Consider the following 20,610-nt stretch of genomic DNA (forward strand, 5'->3'; position numbering starts at 1 on the left):
AAAATTTTCCACACCGTTCACCTGAGGAAGGAGGAAGCCTCCGAAAGCTTGTGGAATTTAAAATAAATTTGTTGGACTATAACTTGGTGTTGTAAAATTCTTAGCAGAGAGGTCAATAACCATAGATTTAAAGTAATTGGTAGAAAGATTAGAGGGGGGCTGAGGAAAAATGTTTTCACCCAGAGGGTGGTGGGTGTCTGGAATTCACTATCTGAAAGGGTGGCAGAGGCAGAAACCCTCATCGCAGTTAAAAGGTACTTGGATATGCACTTGAAGTGCCATAACCTATAAGGCTATGGACCAAGTGCTGAAAAGTGGGATTAGACTGGGTAGCTCTATTTTTACCGACATAGCCACGATGGGCCGAATGGCCTTTTTCTGTGCCGTAAATCTTCTATGTTTCTGTGTTTCTATGAGACAGTGGCCAGGGAGGGGACTGGATGGAGGGGATCTGTTCATTGTTTAAGTAACATTGCTCTGCAGCTAGAGCTTGATCATTTGGATCTTCTCTGATGGGCATAGCAAACATTTGCACTGTCCAGTCTGCCACTGCGTTGGTGACAAGTGTGATGTTTCACAAGTGTCAAGCACATCTCATTGAGTTACAAGTAAGCGCACAACCAGCTGTCAGCTATTCCAGTGTGACTGACCTTGAAGTGTTGCGGCTTCAAGCTCCAGCTGTTGGAGGACTGTAGGGCAACGTCTTATTGTCCTGTTGGTAGGAAGTGATCCAGTTGTGCACTATAACTACCTGTACCAGCACAAATGCAATGAACATTTCACCAATAGAACAATGTAGCTTGACAGATTCTCATGTCCTCCAACATTCTTTGCTTTAGCAATTCAGCAATAAGGTAATAAGCGTGTTCACCTAAAATGCCGTTTCTTGTATTTTAGCACATAAATCCTGGTTTGCCTTCACCAACTTAACCACTAATATTTCATCCTATCCATCTTAGGGACAACGTGGAACCAATGGTAGACCTGGACCAGATGGATATCCAGGGACAGAGGTACTTTGTCAAATAACCCAGCCTTCACTGTGGTTAACAGATGCTTACTTGTATTAAAGCAGCTAATTAAAATAAATTAATCAAATGATTTTACATCCAAACCCTGCCTGAAAAATTTCTGTTCATTTTTGTTAAGCTTATAATAGTTCTTAAAAAATGTATATATTTCCCTACTGTCTCACCAGGAGTGTTATATTGAAATCAGGAAACAAACATGCCATCAATTGTTTAATAAAGGACTACAGTAGCCTATAGTCCTATTTCAAAAGTCATATTTCAGGGGACTGTTTAGTACTATAGGTTAGCACTCTGTCATTTCACATCTAAATTCAGATCCAGTTCAAACCAATGCAATGAGTATGTGCTCTTTTGGCTGTAGAGGTCCTAAATGAAATGAGTTTGGGCAAAGTGCGGAGGACCTCTGGCTCAAAGCCTCTCATAAATTGGCAGTCTCATTCAGAGAGGTCATACATAGGTGTGAACAATATTACACTAGTGCCGTAGGGTGTATTGCTGAGGCAACAGAGGGAAGCTTTGCTTCGCATATGCTTGTGGGGTTGCTTGATGCTGACATTAGATGCCCAAAATTGGAAAAGTGTTCCTTTCCCCAACTGGAAAACGAAAGTTTCTTATAAAAACTGGCTCCTATTGTTTGAAAATGTTATGGGTAAACATTTCACTGACTCCTTCAGTCTTAATTTTTAAATTAACTTTAATGAAACAGCATGAGCCAGAAATTGCTCCCGAAATAATGGAGGAGCTCAACAGCACTTTCCGTTTTTAATGCCGAATCGAAGGAGCAAGTTCCCATGTTTGCACATGCGCGCTAAAACGCGGAAATCATGAACTTGCTCCTATTGGTTTGCCGGCGATTTGACAGCTTCGAATTAAAGGGCCATCGCACGCTGCAATCATTGAAATCACTGAAAAATCGCAAACTTGCTCATCTGCCCAACTGGAAAGTAACTAATCATACCACCAAACAGATACGCTTAAAAACACCAGGTCTAAACTAAGTTTTAATGGCTGTCAAACAACTAAAAATTAAATTTTAAAAATGTGGAGTCTCATATTACTCCTTATTTAGATAGTTTTTGGTCATTAAAAAAAAAATTAAAATTAAAAACTCTTACCTTCTGTCTCTTTAATTTAATTCAATTATTTCTTTGGCTTTTTATTTTAAAAAATTAAAATTTTTATTAACAATGACTTCCAGAATACTAACTTCAAATGAATGAAGTCTGCTTGACCTGCCTGTGGGCGTGACTTCTCTTCCTGGTAGATTTTGTGGGTGTGTCTTCTATTCTCACAGACTGTTCCATGCGTATCAACTTACCCTGCTCAGAGGCTGAGTTAATAGCGCACAATTTTTTTTAAAGTTCAAAATCAAGCAAGTTGAATGACACAGAGCCTGCAGTAAGTACATTCGTTAATTTAACTCGCAGGACCTGCAGCGAGCGTTGTCATGCCGCTCTGCGCAAGTTCTGACCCCATATAATTCCTTTAAAGGGGTTCAAGATGTAATTCAACTATCATTATATAATGATTTGGAGTCGAGCTATATATTGAGGAAAAGGAGGTGGAAAAGAAGGAAGGATTATGATATGTAAATGGTAAATGTGTCGTAAGGGAAATCTGCCTGTTTTGGTTCTTCCAGGGTGACATGGGTGACCCAGGACCTGCTGGACCACCAGGACTTACTTACATACCCTGTGACTCGCAGAAAGGTTTGAATCTACCAAGTTGATAGTTCCAATCACCTAAGCCAGATTTTTAAAAATAAAAATAATGGTTTTATGAGCAAAGTTATACTTCATTTTAGATGATGTGATCGATTGCTTTAGACAATGCAGCAATTTTAAATCCTCCCACCACCTCTGCTGTGGCCCCTAGCAATGCCAGGTACCAGGAACGCTCAGCGAATGTGCAATAATGAGAAAAACATTGTATAGCATCACCCTGTCATTTGTTTCCTATTATAACATACTCGCCCATATTCATAGTATCATGGTAGGTACAGCAAAGGAGGAGGCCATTCGGCCCATCGTGCCTGTGTCGGCTCTTTGAAAGACCTATCCAATTCGTCCCATTCCCCTGCTCTTGCCCATAGCCCTGTAATTTTTTTCCCTTCAAGTATTTATCCAATTCCCTTTTGAAAGTTACTGCTGAATCTTCTTCCACCACCCTTTCAGGCAGTGCATTCCAGATCATTACAACTCTCTGAATAAAAAAATGTTTCCTCATGTCGCCTCTGGCTCTTTTGCCGATCACCTTAAATCTGTGTCCTCTGGTTACTGACCCTTCTGCTACTGGAAACAGTTTCTCCTTATTTACTCTGTCAAAACCATTCATGATTTTGAACACCTCTATCAAATCTCCCCTTAACCTTCTCTGTTCTAAGGACAACAACCCCAGCTTCTCCAGCCTCCCCACATGACTGAAGTCCCTCATCTCTGGCACCATTGTAGTAAATCTCTTCTGCACCCTCTCGAAGGCTTTGACATCCTTCCTAAAGTGTGGTGCCCAGAATTGAACACAATACTCCAGCTGAGGCTTAACCAGTGTTTTATAAAGGTTGGGCAACATTTTATACGCCTGACACCACATCTGGAGTAAAATCCCAGAAGTGGCATCGAGTGGTGTGAAGCTGGTGGAACAGTTCTCTACCCAATTTTATTCTCCTGCATCGCCAGGTTATGCCAGTCACAAGTGTAACTGAAAATAAACGTGGGCCCATTGTCTCTGTTGTGCTGATTGTGTGCAACAAATGATTTTTCTCACAGTTAATTGAATTATGGAATATACAAATATATTGCTCTCCTGTACTTGAATGTGATACTTCAAAGATTAAGATCTGGAACTCCAGAAAAGGCACACTTTGCATCTCCATCATCAAGATAATAAGAAATGGTCTTTCCTGATAAGCTTCTGGAGTTGTTGTATGCATGCAAGATAGTGGTATATGAAAATAGATATGGAGAAAAGCCACAAGGACATATTCTATCAGAACACAGTCAAAATAAATGGTTTCTTCTGATGTTGTAAATTAAACCATTTTATTCGGTTTTATTTGGAATAAGTTGAAACACTGCCTTTGATAAAGTGTTATTTATTTCTATATAAAATAGGGAGTCTCTGCCTGACTGACTTGTAAACTGCAATATTGGTGCAGAACCCCTATTGCAGTTGATAAGGAGCCCCTATCCATACTGGCTTGCAGAGTATAATTGGTAAATTGCCCCCATCCATTGCAGCTTGTATACTTGCTATCGGTGAAAACTCCATCACTTTAGAATAGTAAAGAATCTTGTCCATCTTGGCTTGTAGACTTTGCCATTAGTAAAGAGGCTTTATCCTTAGACAGACCAGGAGGCCTATCCTTACTTGTAAATTGCAACATTGGTAAGGAGCTTCTGTCCTTAAAGGTTATCTTACCTGCATTTCAGACTAGGGCATTCAGTCAGAACAAAAGCATTTTGTTAGAACGTAATTATTCTTTGATAACTGTGTGGGTTAAGTTCTTTAAGAATGTCACTGCCTAAATTCTTGATTTTAATCTTGTTGTTAAGTAAACCTATCAATACTGTCTTCCAAATATATGTTGACTTTTTAAATTAAAGCTAATGAACTCCATAAGCCATCAAAAATAAAATGCAATAATATTTTATTATTCAGATCATTTCTTTGGGCTGTTCCTAAGTGAGTGGTTAAACCATACAGATTAGGAGGGTCTCAGATTCAGGCCCTGGTCTGTACTAAGTTAGCTGATCTCAGCCATGGAAGTTGAAGAGATGCTACAGTTGGCTCGGGTTCCTGCTCCTAATTGCTAACCAGCGGCCCCTGCAGGAAGAGGTGTGTGTAGGTGTTGGGTGAAAATGGGATCGTGATTGGCTGTCAAATAGCCTGCCGCTCACAGTCACATGAATAAGGGTCACTTGCATGATAGACACCTATGGAACTATTCTCCAGCTAAGGGTCTACGCTGTCAGGGGAGGGACAAACTTGGTGATTAAAATCTTCTTCAAAATTGAAATACATTTTTTCATCATTCAAGAACTGTTACTTTAATGATTATTGATACATATTCTGTTTTGAACATCATTAAGAAGACATTGAATACATTATGATATAAAGAGAAATAGATCATTCTAAATAACATTAGGTTTGTGTCGTAGGAGACCCCGGTAGACAAGGTTTACCAGGCAGAAATGGAGAACCAGGATGGCCAGGCTCCCCCGGTCAACTAGGCAGACCAGGTGACTCATTTGGACCAGGTAATATTTTATTCTTAGTTTTTAGTACATACAATTATTTAATGATATAAAGGGCAAAACGGCATTGGTTTATGACACAACCGTAGCCTTTCAAAGACTTATAATAGATATAAGTACTTTGTGGCACTGTGAATTAGCACCCTGTCCTTTTAGCTCTGCAATCTGGCTTTGGTCTGGACAGATGAAATGAAAGTTTCCAGTTTACACTGGCTAGAAGAGGTTAGTTTGAAATGATTTTAGGAAACACCCAATCCAGCTCAAAGCAGATGGAGACCCATTGCACAAAGCATTCTGTAATTTGTTAAATTCAGTCTCACACAGAAAAGGCCCAAGTTGTGGAAAATAGAGAGGGTGAAATTGGTCCTCGCCCCCCACACCCCGCGGATGCCTGAAAGACATCCGACCCCATATTGGATCGGGCAATTTCTCAGGAATCCTTGGCAGCTGCCTTAAACAAGCATTAGGCTCTTTACATAGATAAACAAGGGGCCGAACACTTGTTTCAGGACGCCTCTGCTAAATTGGCTGGCGCTGAGCAGAACAGTCGCCAGGCCTGCTCCGTTCAGGAATCTTCAGCGGTCACTGCTGCTAAGCAGCGGCCGCCAACAAAAAAGTGAGTACATTTTTTAATCAAAAATTAATCTGGAGCCGGGAGGAGCAGGAATTCTTCTGCAATCAGCTCCATTCCTATTATCCTATCCCTCCTCCCCAGTACTTGCCTGAGGGTCACTGCCAGTGAGACAAGCAGCCCAAAATTCATCCTTTTGAAATGGGCACGTTGCCTTAGAAGGCATAACAAGTTTGCCCAAATTATTGAAATGCAGCCTAATGCCCAATTTCGGGTGAGCCTCGGGCCACCTAGTTAGGGCGTGCGTTGTTTGAGTGCCGTTGATTATCGCCCGAAAACTGGCCATAATCAATTTCTACTTCATGATGTTCAATAAGGGGTGCTCCTCTGAGGGTGGGGTTAAGGCACATTACTGGGAGCTAGGGTAGAGAGCTTGATCCGCATCTAACCTATACAACAACTGACCTGAGAATAGCTGATGTACCACTGGTTACGAAATTTGGGAAAATGCTCACTTCCCCAGCTCTTGAATCCCACACCTTCGAGAGAACGATCTACCTCCCTACCCATAAAATTAAAAATAATTCTTTATTCAGGTTGAGGCGAAACGTTTGTTCAAATTCATCTGAGTTGTCACTATGGAAATATAACTTATACTATTATTTTGTTTAACTCCCATTTTTTTAAAGTCGTTTTTCATCCTGTTTGTTCTTAAGACCTTATACAGCATAGGGACAGTGGGCAACCTATTTCCTGGCCTTCACCAGTTCAACTCTTGAACTAGTCAGTAGGAGGCTTCTCTCCAGTGATATTTCCTCTTCCTCCTTTGGGAAGCATTCACCACCTCTCCAGATGGCTTAAATGAGATCAGGAACTAACTATGTAGGGAATTGTAGGGTGAACCTATTTCCCAAATATGAGCAGCAATCATACAATGCATTGGGATGTCTTTAACGATGTTTGTACCATAGCTAAAATTCCTAAATCATGATGATTTTACAATAAAAATTCTTTGAATGACTTTAATGATGCTACTATTGAATCCTATCAACATTTTGAGTTCTGTATTGCCAGCGAGAGGTGGCAGCAGGTTTAATGCAATGGTTACTGGCAGTTATCCAAAATTGGTATTTTTGCCTTGACTATTTAAAATCCAGTTTAAATAGTGAATACTTTACTCGACTGTACCAATGCCTGTTTTTTTGGGAGATGGTGGGTAGGTTATTACATGTAATTTTTCACAATAACATTTGCTGCTAGACTGGATAAATCCTATCCCTCTTAAGGTGGATCATGCACTACATTTGTTACAAGTGGTATCCAGTAGCTGCTGTGGTATAAATAAAACCAGTTGCTACCATACCCATAAACATGACATTAGCACAGTGAACTGAAAGGAAGATCGGGCATTGAGTCTAACCACAACTTTGTCCCACTATAGGCTATCTAGTAAATAGTGACTGATGGGATAGCAGTTTTTTGTTATTTGTTCATGGCATGTGGGCGTCGCTGGCAAGGCCAGTATTTATTGCCCATCCCTAATTGCCCTTAAGAAGGTGGTGGTGAGCCGCTTTCTTGAACCACTGCAGTCCGTGTGGTGAAGGTTCTCCCACAGTGCTGTTAGGAAGGGAGTTCCAGGATTTTGACCCAGCGACGATGAAGGAATGGCAATATATTTCCAAGTCGGGATGGTGTGTGACTTGGAGGGGAATGTGCAGGTGATGTTGTTCCCATGTACCTGCTGCTCTTGTCCTTCTAGATGGCAGAGGTCGCGGGTTTGGGAGGTGCTGTTGAAGAACCCTTGGTGAGTTGTTGCAGTGCATCCTGTGGATGATACACACTGCAGCCATGGTGCGCCGGTTTTGAAGGGAGTGAATACTTAGGGTGGTAGATGGGGTGCCAATCAAGCGGGCTGCTTTGTCCTGGATGGTGTCGAGCTTCTTGAGTGTTGTTGGAGCTCATCCAGGTAAGTGGAGAGTATTCCATCTCACTCCTGACTTGTGCCTTGTAGATGGTGGAAAGGCTTTGGGGAGTCAGTAGGTGAGTCACTCGCCACAGAATACCCAGCCTCTGACCTGCTCTTGTAGCCACAGGATGTTGATGGTGGGGGATTCGGCGATGGTTAAGCCGTTGAATGTCAAGGCGGAGGTGGTTAGACTCTCTCTTGTTGGAGATGGTTATTGCCTGGCACTTGTTTGGTGCAAATCTTACTTGCCACTTATCAGCCCAACCCTGGATGTTGTACCTGTAAGGTAGATAATAACTGTAGATTACTACTGTCAGTAATAATGCTCTTATTTGTTGCCAGGCAGGATAATTGCCATTTATTGTGATAAAAATTACAATCTTCAATATTACTAATTCTACAGGAGCGGAATCTGATGTGCCATTACCACTTTGCTATTATAAAAGCAGCCAGGATTTGAATTAGAATCAGAGAATGGTTACAGCACAGAAATGGCCATTCGGCTCATCGAGCCTGTGCTGGATATTATTGCTAATATTTCTCCTTTCCTTCCACTCAGCCCCTTCCTCTTGGTTTAGTTTCAAATCAGTGTTTTAGCATTCTGACACCTTGCTTTTTCTTCTACTGCAATTACATTAAGCAGGAGAAAACTAAGAACAGCCTTCTGTAAAAAGATGCATTACTTGATACAATTAGTATCAAATTATCATAAAATATTCCTTATCTGTGCAGGTTTACCAGGATCGCAAGGGTTTCCAGGTTTACCTGGTTTTAAAGGAGAGAAAGGACGAAAAGGAAATGGTAAATGTCCAAAACCAGACATAATCCAAGGTCCTCAAGGGCGCCCAGGTTTACAAGGTTCCCCTGGTGCAAAAGGCAGCCCAGGTATATGAAAATATGATCAGATATCTATTTGATAATCAGGCTGTAGAGAATGTGATATGTCCAAGATACATCTTCCTTCAAGTTGGGCACCATAGAAAGAGTCAAAGATGTCTAAATTGAATATCTGTGATTGTACTAAAGACTATCGTATCTCAGCAGAGCAGGCTGAAGACATGATGAGGAGAAAGCAGCAGGCATTAACTGAGGGCCCTCAGAAAGGGGTAACTGGGGAAAGCGAGCATAGGGATGGGCACGGAGATGGCTTGGGAATTGAATGGAGCACAAACAGGTGGGCTGAAGAGCATACAGAACATAGGAAGGCGAGGGGAGTGCTGTATGCTTTTCTGAAATTCATTTTTTGGATGCAATTGTTCTGTACTAAATACATAACTGTTACCAATCATGAATGCTGTGGGAACTCTGCAATCATATGCTCTTTACATTCTTCCAGACACAACATTTTAATAGTATAGAAAACAAATCTCTTGCCACTTGATTATTTAATAAATACTACATCATATATTTACAAAAGATCCTAAAGATCCTAGGTAGAACATCATTACTGGACAAACGATTTCTTCACTTTGACTCCCTGGGATTGAGATTTGGGTATTGGTCTTTGGAGCCTTTAAAATGGAAGGCAAAACATTAATGGACCTGCATGTTGCTCTGAACAGCACTTTGACACCTACTGTTTGCAAAGTTTAGCAAATGAAGTAAAACAAAGCTATGATTATCATAATTCAACACCTTAATAAACAGGACTATAACTATCTTGATCCTTATAGAAAAATAACTGGTTCTAATGTGATAGAAACATCATTGATGCCTCTGGGGCCATTTAAAACAACCTTTTTTTAACGACACTGAGCTATGCATCATCATTTAAGAGGTACTGACCAGGAAGGCAGCAATAATCTGTCAAGGCACACACCTCACTACTTCTCCCCCCACGCCCCTGCACCCCTCCCTTCACCCCCCATCACTACCTCATAGATAGGAGCATAGTAGTATATAGTCAGGTGGACATGGTCTTGGGAGTCCTTAACATTGACTCTGGAAGTCTCATGGCTTCAGGTCAAACAAGACCTAGGAAGTCTCCTGCTGTTTACCACATACCACCACCACACCCCAACTGATACATCAGTATTTCTCCATGTTTAAAACCACTTGGAGGAAGCACTGAGGAAAGCAAGGGCACAGAATATACTCTGGCTGGGGGACTTTAATGTCCATCACCAAGAATGGTTTGGTACTATCACCATTTCTGCTGAGTGGGCGGGCATTGGGGGTGGTGGGGGGGGAGATAAATTTCCCCTGAAATGTCTTGCCTGAAAATACGAATGTAACCGAGAACAGGAAAACTATTTATCGGAATGCAAACCTAGGAAATGATTACAAAAATATGTCAAAAATTGTAACCATACTAAATAGAAAGTTGCCTGTGTGGACACTGATAATTTATTTTGTCTTGATGAAAGTATAGGTTTTATTTGTGAAACACCAGGACCTCCAGGGCCACCAGGTCCAAATGGTAACCAAGGACCTCCAGGTCAAAAAGGAATGGGTGGTTTAAAGGGTAAGTATTAAATTTAATATAACATATTGTTAGAAGTAACAAGGCAACAGTTTAACAGTGCTATATTTCAAATAATTCACCAAGAAACTCTCTACTATAAATTGTCTCTAAATCATTCTCTTCTAGTCAGATTACGTAGAAGTATGTTTAAAGGTGATACATATGAACTGAATTTCATTATAATTAAGGACAAAAATAAGTCTAATGATTAAATAAGGGATGTACAATGGATATGTTATACTGTTCATTATACTTTTAAAATTAGTCATTTTAAATTTTATTTTCCATTTTATTAAGCCTTGACATTTATTCTGTTTGGACAGGCGATCTGGGGGATTGTGCCTGCCGCCCAGGTCCTCGAGGAAACCCAGGAAATCCAGGTACTCCGGGCATCCCAGGGAATCCTGGAAATTCAGGAAGAAAGGGAGAGCAGGGTGACCCAGGACTGCCTGGTTCGGTCGGATTGCCAGGACTTGCTGTGAGCGTAGTACACTATTAGTGAATGGCCTGAAACAGTTATCTATAAATAATGAAGTCACTATATATACTGTTTGAACCCCAGTTCAGTTGGGAGTGGATTTTTAAAAAATAATCAGAAATAAATGAATGCATTGATGTTTGCATTCTAATTGACATGATGAACATTGTAACTGGTGACTGTAATTCTACATCAACACTTGGGTAAGACTGGTGCTTGTAGGTACTGGATGACAGTACTGTCCTTCACAGCTCGGACCTGGGTTCAAATCCAACTTGGATTGAGGGGATTAAAGCCCTATGTGAAATGTGTTTGAGCTGGCTCAACCTAATTGCAAGTTGATACCAATCTAGAGCGTAAAACCGCTGATAATTTGCTGCTAACTGGAGCATATGTTGTCAAAATCACTCCTAGAATCCATTACATTTGAGGATGAAAGTATAAATGCAGTGGAAGTGCTCTCCTAAAGTTGAGGTTAATGTATTGTTGAGACAATATAGAGCGAGCTTTGCTCTGTTTCTAACCCATGTTATACCTGACATTAACGGGATCAGTGCTGAGAATAAAAATATCAATTGCCCCAAAATGAAACAAGGTTGTGCTAATTCTCAATCTGAATGCCATTATTTAAACCCACAGGGATCTCCTGGAAGGCAAGGCTTTCCAGGTGTGAAGGGCCTGAAAGGAACACCATCTCAGGATGCTAGGAAAGGTAATCCATAATTTAAGTTGTGGAAACTGTTTTAAACCCTGTCCTGAAGTCTTTTATTGAGGTATTTTAAATACATATATTGTTACAGATGTTGTAATCTGAATTGCAATGAATATTTGCATAGTGTTAGCCTCTAGTTTATAGGATGTAATTTATTGGGAGTGAACTAATTGGTATAATTTTGGATAATTCATACAGTTTAAAGATTTTGAGCTAAGATTACAAATTAGACTGCTTCCCTTTCAAATAATTGCTGGAAGTTAACAGGGGGGGTTAATATTTTATTCTGAAATATTTATCAAAAGGTATGTTTTAGTCATGTTTGGCAAAGGTTGAGGGTGTCCTGGCAAGAAACTTGATGTACAAGTGCACAAATTCTGGATATACAATTTCATTAGGAGGGTCATGAGAAGGTTTCACAAATGTTCTATGGAATCAGAAGTGTGTATTGTGAATGTGATGCAAGAATCTCTTGAATTTAGCCAGCTGTTAGCTGGCTGAGTATATGAACTGTATAATGAAAGAGTTAGTTGGCTCATTATATGCACTGGATTATGAAAGAGTTAGCTGGCTGAGTATATGAACTGTATAATGGAAGAGTTTCACTTTCTGAAATATATAATTAGTGGTGCAGACAATGACTTTGTAACATATGTAGAGAAGCCATAATTATAGACAAAATGCACAAAATTTGGGTAGCTGGTTGTGTTACAAGTACAAACTGTGTGCGAGAGCACTGGATGCTCAGTTGCAATGAATTTATCAGGCGCATTTTACATGAGAGTATGGGTCATGTGTTCTGCAAAATCTGTTCTTGCCATAAAGAGCTTTCCACCAAGATGAGAGGCTGGCTGGAAAGGAATGAAGAGCTTGCATTTGTAGATCACCTTGTCACGTCTCACAGAAATGTAGCAAAGCGCTTTACATACAGTGAATGATTTTTTATTCGTTCATGGGATGTGGGCGTCGCTGGCGAGGCCGGCATTTATTGCCCATCCATAATTGCCCTTGAGAAGGTGGTGGTGAGCCGCCTTCTTGAAGTCCGTGCGGTGAAGGTTCTCCCATTGTGCTGTTAGGAAGTGAGTTCCAGGATTTTGACCTGATGACTATGAAGGAATGGCGATATATTTCCAAGTCGGGATGGTGTGTGACTTAGAGGGGAATGTGCAGGTGGTGTTGTTCCCATATGCCTGCTGCCCTTGTCCTTCTAGGTGGTAGAGGTCACAGGTTTGGAAGGTGCTGTCGAAGAACCCTTGGCGAGTTGCTGTACTGCATCCTGTGGGAGTGAATGTTTAGGATGGTGGATGGGGTGCCAATCAAGCGGGCTGCTTTGTCCTGGTTGGTGTCAAGCTTCTTGAGTGTTGTTGGAGCTGCACTCATCCAGGCAAGTGGAGAGTATTCCATCACACTCCTGACTTGTGCCTTGTAGATGGTGGAAAGGCTTTGGGGAGTCAGGAGGTGAGTCACTCGCCGCAGAATACCCAGCCTCTGACCTGCTCTTGTAGCCACAGTATTTATGTGGCTGGTCCAGTTAAGTTTCTGGTCAATGGTGACCCCCAGGATGTTGATGGTGGGGGATTCAGCGATGGTAATGCAGTTGAATGTCAAGGGGAGGTGGTTAGACTCTCTCTTGTTGGAGATGCTCAGTCATTGCCTGGCACTTGTCTGGCGCGAATGTTACTTGCCACTTATCAGCCCAAATAAGCTGGATGTTGTCCAGGTCTTGCTGCATGCGGGCATGGACTGCTTCATTATCTGAGGGGTTGCGAATGGAACTGAACACTGTGCAATCATCAGCGAACATCCCCATTTCTGGCCTTATGATGGAGGGAAGGTCATTGATGAAGCAGCTGAAGATGGCTGGGCCTAGAACACTGCCCTGAGGAACTCCTGCAGCAATGTCCTGGGGCTGAGATGATTGGCCTCCAACAACCACTACCATCTTCCTTTGTGCTAGGTATGACTCCAGCCACTGGTGAGTTTTCCCCCTGATTCCCATTAACTTCAATTTTACTCGGACTCCTTGGTCCCACACTCGGTCAAATGCTGCCTTGATGTCAAGGGCAGTCACTCTCACCTCACCTCTGGAATTCAGCTCTTTTGTCCATGTTTGGACCAAGGCTATAATGTGGTCTGGAGCCGAGTGGTCTTGGCGGAACCCAAACTGAGCATCGTTGAGCAGGTTATTGGTGAGTAAGTGCCGCTTGATAGCGCTGTCGACGACACTTTCCATCACTTTGCTGATGATTGAGAGTAGACTGATGGGGCGGTAATTGGCCGGATTGGATTTGTCCTGCTTTTTGTGGACAGGACATACCTGGGCAATTTTCCACATTGTCGGGTAGATGCTAGTATTGTAGCTGTACTGGAACAGTTTGGCTGAGGTGCGGCTAGTTCTGGAGCACAAGACTTCAGCACTACAGCCGGGATGTTGTCGGGTCCCATAGCCTTTGCTGTATCCAGTGCACTCAGCCGTTTCTTGACATCACGTGGAGTGAATCGAATTGGCTGAAGACTGGCTTCTGTGATGGTGGGGATATCGGGAGGAGGCCGAGATGGATCATCCACTCGGCACTTAAATTACTTTTAAAGTGCAGTTACTGTTACATAAATGACCAAGACAATAGACATTGTAATATTTTTGTATTTTCGTTCTACAGGAGAAAAAGGAAATCAAGGTGATCCTGGACCTGCAGGTAGTAGCGGAAGACCAGGTCAACCTGGTCAATGTGGAAATCCAGGACCTATCGGCCCGCTTGGTGTCCCAGTAAGTATTGGTCTTGTAAAATGTAAACTAATTTGTGGTTGACACTGTTATAATAGCTCAACTACATTCTCATCAGTCTCATAATGAACACAACCTCTGGTACACATCCCAGTCTCTTGATGGTGAGGTGCCCTGGGGTAGATTTCCACAGGGTTCTCCTGATCACCATTTCTCTGGGTTTTGGTGGTAGATCAGGAGAGCTTCTGAGCAAATTCTACCCCTCTCGTGTTGGGCGGGGGGGGGGGGGGGGGGCGGGGGAATGTGGGGGGTTTGGTGGGGGGGTGGTGTGGAGGCGAGGAAAATCATGGTAATGCACTGCTTCAGTATAAGTGTGCCCCACTGGTCCCAAGGAATATTCAGAATTTTTTTTTTTAATTGCCAGTTTCCATTAGGTCAGTTTCAGTAGCACGATCAATTGCATTGCTGAAATTGGTCTATTAAATATTAAATCCCCTCACTGGAGGCTATGCTGGATGCCAAGGATGACCATCATTCTTTGTTCCCACGCTTCCTGGGCACAAATAAGAGGAAGCACATTGTGTGACAGACTTCTCTCATTTGCGTGTTGTCGTACAACACCCAGCCATAGTGGATGTATTATGCAACCGTCCCCAAATATGGCAGAATTTTGGATGGGTGGAAAAGGAGTGGTAACCTGGTGTAACTGGCTCCTTCCCCAAATACTACCCCCACCTACCCAGACTATGGCATTTTTGTGCCACAACTGGAGAGGAAATTAGGGGTCCATGTTATCCTTTTGCTCAGAGCCCATTTGGAGCACTATGTGTAGTATTGGTCACCTAATCATAGGGAAAGCATTATTACTGTTAAGAAGGTATAGAGATGGGAGATGCCAGAGCAATGGGAGTCTTTCAGAAGGGAGATTGAGACCATACAATGGCAACATGTTCCCGTAAAGGTCAAGGGTGGTTCCAAGAACTCCAGGGAACCTTGGATGTCAGGGGATATACGAGAATGGATTAGGAAAAAAAGGAGGGCTTTTGGCAGATACAAAAGGCTAAAGACGGAGGAAGCCCTAGAGGAGTACAAAAAGTGCAGGGGGATACTTAAAAAAGAAATTAGGAGATCAAGTAGGGGCCATGAAATAACACTGGCGAGCAAAATAAAGGAAAATCCTAAGATGTTTTATAAGTATATTAAGGGTAAGAGGATGACTAGGGAAAAAATAGGGCCCATTAGGGACAAAAATGGCAATCTGTGTGTGGAGCCGGCAGATGTAGGAGGGGTTCTAAATGAATTTTTTGCATCTGTTTTCACGATGGAGAAGGACGATGTAGACATAGAAATACGGCAGGGGGACTGTGATATACTCGAACATATTAACATCGAGCGGGAGGAGGTATTGGCGGTTTTAGCAGGCCTAAAAATGGATAAATCCCCAGGCCCGGACGAAATGTATCTCAGGCTACTGTGTGAGGCAAAGGAGGAGATTGCGGGGGCTCTGACACATATATTCAGAACCTCTCTGGCCACAGGGGATGTGCCAGAGGACTGGAGAACCGCTAATGTAATACCATTATTCAAGAAGGGGAGTAGGGAAAAACCGGGGAACTACAGGCCAGTGGTAGGAAAATTATTGGAAAAAATTCTGAAGGACAAAATTAGTCTCCACTTGGAGAAGCAAGGATTAATCAGGGATAGTCAACATGGCTTTGTCAAGGGAAGATCATGTCTGACTAATTTGATTGAATTTTTTGAGGGGGTGACTAGGCGTGTGGATGAGGGTAACGCAGTGGATGTGGTATACATGGATTTCAGTAAGGCCTTCGATAAAGTCCCCCACAGGAGACTGGTCAAGAAGGTACGAGCCCATGGAATCCAGGGTGCCTTGGCACTTTGGATACAAAACTGGCTTAGTGGCAGAAGGCAGAGGGTGATGGTCGAAGGTTGTTTTTGTGACTGGAAGCCTGTGGCCAGTGGGGTACCACAGGGATCGGTGCTGGGTCCCTTGCTGTTTGTGGTCTACATTAATGACTTGGATATGAATGTAAAAGGTATGATCAGTAAGTTCGCTGATGATACAAAAATTGGTAGGGTGGTAAATAGCGAGGAGGATAGCCTCAGTCTGCAGGACGATATAGATGGGTTGGTCAGATGGGCGGAACAGTGGCAAATGGAATTTAACCTGGAAAAGTGCGAGGTGATGCACTTTGGAGGGACTAACAAGGCAAGGGAATACACAATGAATGGGAGGACCCTAGGCAAGACAGAGGGTCAGAGGGATCTTGGTGTGCAAGTTCACAGATCCCTGAAGGCGGCGGAACAGGTAGATAAGGTGGTAAAGAAGGCATATGGGATACTTGCCTTTATTAGCCGAGGCATAGAATATAAGAGCAAGGAGGTTATGATGGAGCTGTATAAAACACTGGTTAGGCCACAGCTGGAGTACTGTGTGCAGTTCTGGTCGCCACACTACAGGAAGGATGTGATCGCTTTGGAGAGGGTGCAGAGGAGATTCACCAGGATGTTACCAGGGCTGGAGCGCTTCAGCTATGAAGAGAGACTGGGAAGATTGGGTTTGTTTTCCTTGGAGCAGAGGAGGCTGAGGGGGGACATGATTGAGGTGTACAAAATTATGAGGGGCACAGATAGGATGGATACTAAGGAGCTTTTTCCCTTCGTTGAGGGTACTATAACAAGGGGACATAGATTCAAGGTAAAAGGCGGGAGGTTTAGAGGGGATTTGAGAAAGAACTTTTTCACCCGGAGGGTGGTTGGAGTCTGGAACTCACTGCCTGAAAGGGTTGTGGAGGCAGGAACCCTCACAACATTCAAGAAGCATTTGGATGAGCACTTGAAATGCCATAGCATACAAGGCTACGGACCAAATGCTGGAATATGGGATTAGAGTAGACAGGGCTGATGGCCGGCGCGGACACGATGGGCCGAAGGGCCTCTATCCGTGCTGTATGACTCTATGACTCTATGACTCTATGAGATGAACAACCAAGAAGATTCTGGGTATTGGCGATTCAAAGTTAAGAGGCAAGCTGAGAGAAGATGAAAAATAGGAAACTTTGAGGTGATCTAATTGACATTTTCAAGGCTGTGAAGGGAATTGTTCAAAACTGATGCATGTAACCATCAGGGAACACAAGTTAGAAATTAGGACCTGGAAATTCCTGGGGTCCACTCTGTTGATGCAAGTGTGCAGAGCAGGGAAGGAGAGAGAGGGACGAGACGGAAACCGCATTGGCAAGTTAATTTTCCACCCGCTCGCGGCAGAATGAGACCCAGGCGATTTTAATGGCCAGGCCTTATTTAAATCCTACCAGCTGACTTCTTACCCATTCCAGGCAGGAGGTCGGCAGCCCAGCCGCCTGCCGACAGCAGGTAAGTGGTGGTATCAGCTGCCAGGCCGTCCTGTGGGGTTCCTGCAATTGGAAGGGAGGGGGGTGAAATTGCAGCAGAGGAGGCCTAAGTTTTCCTTGTGGGGCCTGGAGGAGCACTCCTGGTTCTCCCAGCCCCATGAAAGTAAAATGTACCTTTTTTAGAGCTCTTCTGGCTCCACTCCTCTTCCTTGCTGGGTTGGCCTGGCAGGAAACTCATTGCCGCTTCTCGCTCAGGTCGCCCAGTAAAAATTGCAGTCGTATCTCAATGACGTCATCAGGTCCCGACGGGCATATGTTAAAAATAAAATAAAATAATAAAAGCTGACCCACCAGCTTTGAGTGGGCGTCCTTGCTGCCTGCTCAGGTGAGCAGGTGAAAATCGGACCCTGTCAGCTCTCGGCAGCTCCAGGGCGGGTAAGTAACCTGAGCGATTTTAACTGCCCATCCCCCCGGTTTCTGCCAGGTGGGTAAGGTTAAAATCACCCCACTGTGTTTTTCATAAAATTAAGAAAATAGCGGTTTGTGCCTTGCTTCTGAAGCTTGAAGTATATCATTATCTTTGATTATATTTAAATCTCCTATAGGGTGAAGCAAAGAATGGATTTCAAGGGGACAAAGGCTTACCTGGTCCTCCAGGGCCTACAGCTTTCCCAGGACCACCTGGACCCCTAGGCATGGGTTATCCTGGTTTAAAAGGCCAATATGGTCCTTTGGGAGGTGAAGGTTTTCCAGGACCAAAGGGTTCCAAAGGCCATAAAGGCCAAAAAGGTAATGTAGCCTGAAAATATTCAACTGGGAATTCAACAAACATTTTCAACTATTACGAAGATAATTTTTAAAAAGGACGATAATGTAACACAGGGCTGTAAACCCTACTGTAAATGCAGTGCAGGCCTGTAACTCACTCTTCATTGAAGTACAAAATTGTAATCTTACTGAACTGTAATATAAGTTTGTGAAACTGCAGAACCATAACTCTATTATCCCTCCTCATGGGAACGATGAATTCCTTTCCTGTGCCTCTATGGGTAAAATGGAGTTAATGCATTCGATGAGGGATAAATTTTTCTATGCATCAGATTAGATGTAGCAAAATAGTAAATACATTTTTTATAAATACATTATGATTTTGTTCGTGCGCATCAGAAATAATCCATATTTGCTAAAACATCATCTGAAATTCAACGTAAGGTGGCAGGGCAACCCAGTCAACAAAATCAAGATCATGTAAAATAATATTTTGTCTAGTTCAATAAGTTTGATCCCACAAAAGATACTGATCCCGATGTCAGATTCTGAAACCCTATCCAAGAGTCAGCTGTTTCCTGACTCATTGCTTTTAACTGTCCCTGCCAACTGGGATTCAGTCTTCAGCCGAAAGTGCCAGATAAATGATCCCACTTGGCCTCCTCCCAAGGTTCTCACCATCATAGATGCCTGTGCCCAGCCAATTCAGTTCACTCCACGTGACATTAAGAAGTGGTGCAGTGCACTGGACACTGTGAAAGCAAGAAGCCCTGAAAACGTTCCAGCTTTCACCATTGACCAGAAGTTTAACTAGACAAACCAAATCAACAGTACTAAAGCAGGGCAGAGGCTGGATACTCTAACAATTGGCTCATCTCCTGATTCCTCAAAGTTTCCACCATCTACAAATCTCAAGTCAGGAGTGTGATGGAATACTTGCCACTTGTCAAGATGGATACAACTGCAACAACACTCAAAATGCTTCACCCCATCCAGGATAGAGCAGTTCACTTGATTGACGTCCCTGCTGCTGAACTCAATATCCATCCACTCCACCACTGATGCTTTGGGGCTACATTATATGCTAACTACAAAATACAATGTAGCCAATCACCAAGCTTACTTCCACAGTATTTCCCAGCGCTGCAACCTCTACCACCAAGAAGGACAAGAGTATCATCATGAGGATATCATCACTTCCAGGTTCCCCGCCAAGTCACGCACCACCCTGATGTGGACATAAATCACCATTCCTTCATCATTGCTGGGTCAACATCCTAGAATTCCCTACCTAACATTATTGTGGGAGCACCATTACCACATGCCAGAAACAAGCATAGATGCAACAGCTGAATGCCAAAGGACAAGTGATAGCAACTGCCCTGGACATCAAGGCAATAGTCCATTGAGTATGATGTCAAGGAGCCCTAGTAAAACTTGGTTTCATGCTGTTTTCTTGTAATTTTGTTAATAATAATCTGGGGGTCCATTTTAATTCCCAGGGAGTTTTGGGAGAGGGAGGAGAGGGGCGAGTGCAAAACGCATTCACTGGCCCAGATTTCAGACCCGGGTTATTTTAACTCCTTGACCTTGGAAAGACCAAATATTTTCACATTTCTTTTAATGTATAGAGTTCTTGATCCATACAGAACCCTTAACTACAAAACCCTGATTAAGTGTAGTCCAAATTGGCCAAACAGTAATGGGTTTATCAGCTTCAGGATGTATTGTGATGTACTTTTTATGTTATCTGAACCTACATTTGGGAGCTGTTACTAATTAATGCAGCAAAGTGATTATATATTAAATGAATTATTCATAAAAATATTTTTTTCTTCTCCTGCAGGTGACTCTTTGTGTCCATCAACCCCAGGCCCAGAAGGTCCAAAAGGAATGCCAGGGCCTCCAGGTGTTTAGCTTTAAATAAGCTCAGCAGCACTGTTGTACTTCAAAACAAGTGGCTAGAGAATCCCTGAGCTAAATGTTTAAGAGTTGTTAACTTAAGGATTAGACAGCTCTAGCACAATGAATGGCAATGTGTTTGAAGTATTCAAAGGCAAGAAAATGGACAGAGTACTGGGATAAATTTTTTAGATCCATCTAAAGCTCTTGGTTAGGTTACTGCCTTGTCATCTGCCCGCTATTTTCAACGTGTTATACACAAGAAAAATAATCAATATAATAGTTACCTTTTAATCAGTTCATAACTTCTATTATTGCTGCTATCCAGGTTTACAATGTACACATGTCCTAATTCACTCATTCCAT

The 20,610-nt window shown here is 42.7% G+C and overlaps 1 protein-coding gene across 1 annotated transcript in view; it reads left to right on the forward strand.

Moving 5' to 3' along the window:
- The window catches only part of LOC137331753 (collagen alpha-4(IV) chain-like), a 144,675-nt gene that overhangs the window by 85,675 nt on the left and 38,390 nt on the right, over positions 1–20,610 (forward strand). The window contains exons 18-27 of the mRNA XM_067995736.1: positions 960–1,013; positions 2,671–2,740; positions 5,189–5,287; positions 8,554–8,706; positions 10,193–10,285; positions 10,609–10,763; positions 11,403–11,475; positions 14,136–14,242; positions 18,180–18,363; positions 20,189–20,251. Of these exons, the coding sequence (XP_067851837.1) occupies positions 960–1,013; positions 2,671–2,740; positions 5,189–5,287; positions 8,554–8,706; positions 10,193–10,285; positions 10,609–10,763; positions 11,403–11,475; positions 14,136–14,242; positions 18,180–18,363; positions 20,189–20,251 (1,051 nt within the window). The remainder of the gene's footprint in view (positions 1–959; positions 1,014–2,670; positions 2,741–5,188; positions 5,288–8,553; positions 8,707–10,192; positions 10,286–10,608; positions 10,764–11,402; positions 11,476–14,135; positions 14,243–18,179; positions 18,364–20,188; positions 20,252–20,610) is intronic.

Source organism: Heptranchias perlo, chromosome 13 (genome assembly GCF_035084215.1).
Source record: "Heptranchias perlo isolate sHepPer1 chromosome 13, sHepPer1.hap1, whole genome shotgun sequence".
NCBI classification, from domain to species: Eukaryota; Metazoa; Chordata; class Chondrichthyes; order Hexanchiformes; family Hexanchidae; genus Heptranchias; species Heptranchias perlo.